At 41.2% G+C, this 8,449-nt stretch overlaps 2 protein-coding genes across 2 annotated transcripts in view; both read left to right on the forward strand.

Moving 5' to 3' along the window:
- Positions 1-3,376: 3,376 nt before the first annotated feature.
- On the forward strand, positions 3,377-6,075 carry LOC118432575 (mucin-5AC-like). The gene is made up of 2 exons (XM_035844206.1): positions 3,377-3,627; positions 4,472-6,075. The coding sequence occupies exons 1-2, from the start codon at positions 3,405-3,407 to the stop codon at positions 5,671-5,673; spliced, it is 1,425 nt and encodes a 474-aa protein (XP_035700099.1). The 5' UTR covers positions 3,377-3,404; the 3' UTR covers positions 5,674-6,075.
- Positions 6,076-6,153: 78 nt separating this feature from the next.
- The window catches only part of LOC118432251 (mucin-5AC-like), a gene marked incomplete at its 5' end in the record, with an annotated part of 2,942 nt that continues 646 nt past the window's right edge, over positions 6,154-8,449 (forward strand). The window contains 1 exon segment of the mRNA XM_035843780.1: positions 6,154-8,049. Coding sequence (XP_035699673.1) covers positions 6,154-8,049 — 1,896 coding nt within the window.

Below are 8,449 nucleotides of genomic sequence, written 5' to 3' on the forward strand. Positions count from 1 at the left end.
TAGCTAAATATAGCCTATACATCTGCTTTGTTAATGATATCAAACCCAGTATCCGACATTTCCTTTTACAACTAAAATTCCGAACATACAACATGTAAGATGAAAGGTCCTTCTCTGTCTGTATCCGTCCAAGTTGTGGCACTTGTCCTTTGTATGTCTTTGTAATGTTTATTGAAATAAAAAAAAATAAAAAATAAAAAAAAAGTCATGATAGACCTGCATTTGCGGGCAGCCATAACTATGTTCCAAAACAAACAAAATACCCCCGCCCCTGAGGAGGCGCCAAAAATTATAGATTATGCGCGTTTGATCTGACAGAGGCTGTAATTGCTTTTAACATTTAGAAATCTACGTCGATGGAGGTTAGACACTTAGGTAATAATTCCGACCTCTTCGGTGTCGTTGAAGGATAGTGGATAATATCTGAAACGTCTGGCCGTTTCCAAAATCATAATTGTCGTAACTTGATACCATTACTTTCATCTCTATGATATTCACTTATGGTTTGGTTGTATAGATTCTATTATTGTTGTTACTGCTATTCGCCCATTCCTCATTAACTGGGAAAATTGGAGGTAGAAAATTGTAAAAAATAAAGTTGTCCAAAACGCTTACCTGCTGGTATGAACTTGTTACCACTTATATCGACTATCTTTTGCTATTTTTGTCTGGTGCTAACACGCTTAATTTTGGAGATATTTGATTTTCAGTAGGCCATGTCATCTTTCCTACAATTTCGTAATAAAGAGCATATTACTACACAGAGAAATGTTCCAGCAAGTAATAGTGGATTAACAACAGCCAAATTAGCGAATTTTCCAACCCAAAACCTTCAAACTACACGCCAATGAGAAATATTTAACCGCCGTATCATTTGTTTCGGAATAATCATCAAAATTACAAGCTATCAAGTTTGCTACATTTGTATAAAAGTAAATAAATGATATGTTTTTTTTCTGATATGAAGACAAACCGTTTAATACTCCTTAATTTTCACCCTGTAGGATGGGATAAGAGCGATAGAATATATTTATGAAAATGGTTGGAAGCAGGCGATATCTATTCTACAGGTAAATGCCAATGAACTGTGGTAACGTAAATTACAGAATCTCTAACATTTGGAGGAAAGCCGAATAGTGTACATACTGGCTCTATTTGAACTGATCAGGTCATGTTCGTCTATAATGCTGGACCTCTTATCTTCATGTTGCTAACTCAGAGTAGCAAAGAAGTGTATCTTTGTTATCCGGAATACCCGTATAATCTTGTTCGTCCTGTACCCACCCGGTCTCTGCGGAAAGACACCCAAGATATGCAAGGTCTCTTTCTTGGCGGGGCCTATTTAAATACATGCTAAGTAACAAAGGATTCACGCAATCACACGCTCTAGGTCAGAACCGCTTCGTCCTCGCGTCCTTCAATCAAGTCTTTGGGAATAGCAGGACATGATGCGATGGCAACATGCACCAGATGGACTGGGCCTTTCTAGCACAAGCTTTCGATATTGGAAAGACAACAAACTGAACACCAGTTATCGCACTTCTTATAAAACATTTTTTAATGTCAGCCTGAGATGTCAGGACAATCTTTGTTCGTGGAACAAACACAATGTCACATTCAATACAGAATGAATGTGCTACCTAACAAAATGTCCATCCACACACCTTATATCGTGTGGTTTAATAATACCGGCAGAAAGAACTGTGTAATATGTGTATAACAAGGCTTTTGTTGATGAGCAAGGCTATAAACAACAGTGAATTTTCCAAAAGAGAGCTGCATGTGTAAAGGCAGTCTGTTCTACAGTTATCCTGGCAGCCTGTCCCTTTATACTAATGCCACATGATTACATGACAAGCCTGACGTTATATAGATCTTGACTTTATAGAGTGGGATTGGTTTCACAAATAGCTTTCTGCCTTGAACCATGTGTCTGTCCATGTAAAACAATTCTGTGCATCAATTCTGTGCAGTCACGACTGGTTGAAAGAGTAGTTTGCTTCTAATTAACAAGATTTCCAACCTAAACAAGCAAAGGTGAAAACTTCGGAACATCTAATGATAGTGAAGTCTTAACTTAAGTTAGCTATTAACTTCTGCAGCCCATATGCTTTTGATCATGGAGCTTAGATATCAATATAAACACCCGCATCTTTCCAAGTTGGTGCATGTCAGGTTTATCATTTGAACATCGTTCCTATGAGAAATGAAAAGTCCCAGCATCGTAAAATTCACTGAAACAGGAACAAATAAACAGACTGCATTGTGACTCTATGGCAAGCCAAGCCCACCTACAGAACATTACAGCAGATAATACGTCTTTGGTTGATGTGCTCTTGCTGAACATCCGATGACATGTTGAAGAAAAAAAATGGTAACGTAAATTATATGGTAACGTAAATTATATTTATGCTTTTAATGATGAATAAAATTTTAACAAACAGCTCTGGAAAGATTAACTCTGCAGGCGAATACTTATCTGGGAGCATTCTTTCCTATGAGTACAAAAGTAATGATCTTTCTATAATTCTAAGGGACTTATTATGGTAACGTAAATTATATCAAAAAAGTGACAAACGGCCTGAGATTGGCGGTTATAGTCATGTTTCCAACATTCGTGTTTTATGTGTTCTGTCATTTGTTTGTTACGCAACACCACTGTTTAGCAGATAAAACAGTGAAAAAATTATCGGAAAATGTCTTTTCGTAAGCGAATTACACCCAACAGAAGTTCGGTAACGTAAATTATACAAAAGTTGGCGACAAGAATAAAACGGCATCTGACGTAAAAAGGTCGTCTGCTGGACAAGTTCATCAACACGTGACAAGCCGGCCTAAGTGGTTGATGTAAATTATGACTGAAAATTTAAACAACTAACGTCTTTTCATTATCAGAATGCCACGATATTCACCTTTATAGCATTTCCGACACGTGTTTTTAGCGTGTTTCTAAGCAAAACCTTACCCGGGACGACCAAAAGGCAACTAACAATGGTGGGAAAACATTGCTTAGCATATTACTATCATGTACTTGTAACGGAAAAGGGCAAAATACGTAGTCATTGTGTCTTTTAAGAAAACTGTGGCCCGCTGCTTATGTGCGACAGCAATTTGCCCCTTTAACGAGGAATGGGCGTATTACTGATACTTTTTGTCATTGATTAAAATATTTTGTCATTTATGTGAATGATGTATCAAGCTATTAGTTATTTGCGCTTACTTCTCATACATGTATTACTGTTTTTAACTGTACTCTGGAGGTGTCGGCCGTGCAAAGGATATACTAATCCTGTTGCCGACACCTCTCAGATTTCATTCTGAGAAGCTTAATAAATAGATAAATTGTTTTGGCCGCTTTTAACGTTTGTTTTGTCTGTCCCGCAGACTGCCGGACCGGTAGCGGCATGTCGTACCGTGGGGAGATCTCCGTGACCCGCTCCGGGCGGACGTGCCAGGCGTGGAGCAGCCAGTCCCCGCACCCACACCAGTACCCTCCGGAACTCTTCTCTACAGCCGGACTGGACGAAAACTACTGCCGGAATCCGGACGGGAACTTCGAACAGCCGTGGTGCATCACCATGGATCCAGAGGTACAGGCTGAGTACTGTTCCGTGCCTCTATGTGAAGGTAAGTGTTGATTCCTTTGCTACACGTCTTGTCATCAAAACAAGCTATTCACCTCTGACGGGCAGTGTTTTTTTTCTCTGACAAATTTCAAACTTAATATATATTGTTAGACTGTAGTTTTCTTGTATCTGTCTCACAACTTCAATGAATGAATGCCTTTGTTCTGTCGTATCATTAAGTTGTTTACAAAATTGTCCCGACATGTATGTAGAAAAAATCCACCAGTCTTTCATAGCCTGCAATCACACCCTTGCACATGGTCGCGATTCTACACGAAGCTACACGACTGAAGCCACGTCAGGCTTTGTGAGGGAGGAGTTGTGGTATGTCTTGAGCCGTTCATACAGTGACTTGCCTGTGCCCCGGCCGTGTACAGCCAAGTCGAGACGTCTTGAGTTGTCCAAGAAAGGCGATATCGTAAGTCATTGTTTGCACGGCTCAAGACATGTCAGAAGTCGACACATCGGACACCATCCTCCCGCTTAACCTCTCTCTGCTCGCTGTACCCGGGGGCTTTGGACAGTGACCCGATTCCGTGTTACAAAGCAGTCTTACTAGTGGAATGAATGTGTCAACAATGTACCAACCTTTTTAGCCACTGAGAGGGACTACTTAAGATAAAGACAGTAATTTCTAACTGTCACACATGTTGGACATTAGCATTACTAACACTTTGCCATTGTTCGTCTTAAGCGAATAATAGCCTCGTACTGATAAAAATACTTAACAATGAAATGGACAGTTTTGTTTTGATTTGAAATCACCGTTTAGAGTGCTACAGTTCATCAACAACAGTCACAAACATGCTGACGAACAATGAAGTGTACTGAAATGTATATTTCAGGTACCACTACCCAACCTAATGGAAACCGAACAACGAATTTCACATCGTCCTTTATTTCTTCTACAACACAACCGACAACAGCGACACGAAAAATTTCGACCGGTGCCTCCAACTCAACAACCAACGAAATAACAGAGGGGGCGTCCTTGTCGTCAACTTCTGGAGTAAACTCCACTCGAACTACAAGTACAGAGTTCAGAAAGACAGACTATACCACAGAGTACAGCATTCTAGTCTCCTCTAGCAACCCATACAGACCAACTGACGAGTCCACGACAGCTAACAATGTAACTGAGGGTGTGCTGGCAACTGGGCGTAAAAGTGATGTCACTAACACCGCGACTTCAATAACAGCAACGACACCTAGCGAACAGATTTCTAATACTAGTTTTGACAGCACAGCTAATATGGTAACAACTTTACTAACTGCTTACCGCACGACTTCAAGTAGTCAAACGGTAACAGACACTACAAGATCATTGACAGCCTTTTCACCACAAAGACATACAGCTAAAGTGCATGATACCAGCGACTCTACGTTAGAATATGACATCTTGACAGTACCTGAGACAGACACAGATAGAGATAGCTCAACGCTTCTCACACCGACCTGGACGGGGACGAGTAAAGGTAAGACACCTGGTGACGTCACGAATGCAGCCTCACCACCCACATATGCGTCTTTCACTGAAACGGTACGTAACTCTACCCGAACAGGCACTTCCGACACTATTGCGGACAACGTTACAGCCCAGGTCTTACAGACTACCAGATATAAAACATTTCCACAAAACACAGGAACATTCACAACAAAAACATCAAATTACACAACACAAATCACAGCCTTACAACGAAACACCGACAGAACAAGCGACAGAGTAACACAAACAAGCTTAAAGACAGCATCAACTTCTTCCTTCTTCACAGCTACTCTCCTGTCTGAGATAAACACAACAAGAACCAGGAATGAAAACGGGACTATGACGGATTATCCACCGACGAACACGTCCCTACAACTTACTACAGACACGATACAACAGTCACACACTTCAGCAGCAGCATCCATTGCTATTGGAAGCCAAACAGACGCAGCAACCAGTCACACTGGCACAAGTGCAAAACCAACTATAAACAATTCTACATTCTTCATGCCTACACCTTCCTCATTGGTGAGGGAACCCACTGTCAGTAACACACCATGACGACCAAACAAGTAGGGACCGACAATACGATACCTTCCACAACTGCAGCCCACGTAACGGACCATACCATCACATCTTCAGACAGATCCGCTACAGTTAATCCTACGGACATGCCGACTACATACATGACAATCATCGACAATATAACCCTACCCACAGACACAAGCAATTCAAGAAATATAATTGCAAACACGACCAATGCTCTTTCAACGAACACTGGCGGTACGTCATCATCAAAAGCAACCCTACGTAACCATATAATTACGCCAATGGCTTCTGTTGACAACTCTACATCTAACACAGCTCTAACCACGGCAATGTATACTGTCCCTATCTCATCCATAATCTCCTATACTTCACCGTCTATGACAGCTTCTAGAGTGACCAGTCAGACTACTAAAAGTAAAACATACAACGCTACATCTCCCAATGTTAGTCAATTTGACACCGCATCTATGTCTTTGTTCAACAGCACCAGCTACAATGTGACGCTACAGGCATTTACAAGGACGACACATACAATGACGGCACCTACACCTATGTACTATAGTGCCAAATCAGCTACAGCCTCAAACACATCACATGACCTCACTGCATTGCCCTCAACAACCTCCGTCACCGGGGATGATGTAACAGCACCGACAACCACATACAAAAGCACCAATGACGGCGTAACACTACCACCTGTTACACCTTCTAATCACACATTCAAATCACTGATTACTACATCAAATACCACCATTAGTAGCTCCATGTCACGAAATTTCTCTACACATAGCCATACAACCTCCTTGACAATGACAAAATTCTCTACAAGTAACTACAACACATCAGCAACAACGACCGTTCCTTCATTTGCTCATACCTCCATGTCACCAGTGACCAATACAACCAACAGTAAGGTCTCATTGCCAACAATGAACTATACTTACAGAACGCTACTGTCAACATTCAATACAACCAGTGACAATGACACACTACAAACAGTTTCCCTCTCCACTTTCGATACTACTTCCCTGTCAACAGCGACCACATTCAAAACTTCGGACAACGGTAGCATGTCAAATACAACCACTATGCATACAGTTGAATACACTGATATATCAAGAAGTACATCCGGTAACAATGGTACATTCCCAACAACACAACCCTTTACAACCAATCAAACTTCAATAGCACATAAAACTGCATTCAATGTAAGCAATGATATCGCAACTGCAACAGACACCCCATCAACAGTCACCCATACGCCACTAGCAGCATTCAGTACAGCAAGTAAAAGTGGCAAATCAACAATCGCCACATTATTTACAATGATCTACACTTCAATAATACCGGATATTACTTCGCCATCAGTTGCATACCCTACAGTTAATCGAACCTTCTCACCACATACTGACACTGTCAACATAAGCAGTAACAGTTCCACATCATATACGTCTACTCCTTCTTCCATCAAACATACTAGCAGATTCAGTACAACGGGTAACAACGTAAATTCACAAACGTACACAGATGTTCATTTGACACATAGTAAAACCGAGTCGTCCATATCAAAAACATCTCGCGACAGCACTACATTACATACAGACATTACCACTACTCACAGTTCCATATCCAGCACAATCAGTCACAACACCACGTCTTACACAAACACTACTCACACACCCAGTCATACTTCCGAATCCAGTAGTATCAATATTAACGCGACATCGCATACAAACGCCCTCCCTACACCAAACTTCACTTCAACATTCACCACGACCAGTGACAACGCCACATTACATGCAACTACACCCACTATCGACACGCACACTAGTACGCACACCACACCACCTACAGCCACTCTTCTCACCGTCATTTACACTTCCATGTTCGATGCAATCAGAAACGACACGACACTACATACAGTACCTCCAGTCAGCAATGCTTCCATACCCAACACAACCAGTAGCATACCTGTATCACACACAGTTACACCTTACAGAGGCAATTACACTCTCACGTTAAATACAACTAGTAACGCTTCCGAATTCAACACAACCAGCAACAATAACATGTCATATACAACTACTACTCTTACAACCATAGGATCATATACAACCACTACTCCTACAGCCATAGGATCATATACAACTACTACTCCTACAGCCATAGGATCATATGCAACTACTACTCCTACAGCCGTAAGATCATATACAACCACTACCCCTACAGCCATAAGATCATATACAACGACTACTCCTACAGCCATAAGTACCTTCCTGCTCAATGTAACAGGTAACGTCACCACTTTACATGCAGCTACTTCTCGTGCTGACTTTGCCACGTCTACATCCAATGAAATAAGCAACAACAAAACTTCACAAACAACTGGTAATGTCAATTACACATCAAACACCACCAGTAGCATTGCCACATTGCGTACAACCACTCTTACAACAATCAGTCCCATTTCCACAGTTAACATGACCAGTGACAACTCAAGACAGCACAATATCACCAATCCTACTTTTATATACAACAACACCAGTGATGCAGCTAGGATACAAACAACCACTCCAGACTCTGGTTTCAATGACGCCTCACAAAATAACACCGCCAATGGCAATGAAAGAGCTACAATTACTCCATATACACCCAATTACATCTCCGTACTAAACACAACAAGTGACACAACAGCACCACATACATTAATTCATTCTACTGTTAATAAAAATTTGACCTCTGATACAACCGTTACCACATCTACTTTCAATACAGACGGTGACAACCC

The sequence above is a fragment of the Branchiostoma floridae genome, chromosome 15, assembly GCF_000003815.2.
Source record: "Branchiostoma floridae strain S238N-H82 chromosome 15, Bfl_VNyyK, whole genome shotgun sequence".
Taxonomy (NCBI): domain Eukaryota; kingdom Metazoa; phylum Chordata; class Leptocardii; order Amphioxiformes; family Branchiostomatidae; genus Branchiostoma; species Branchiostoma floridae.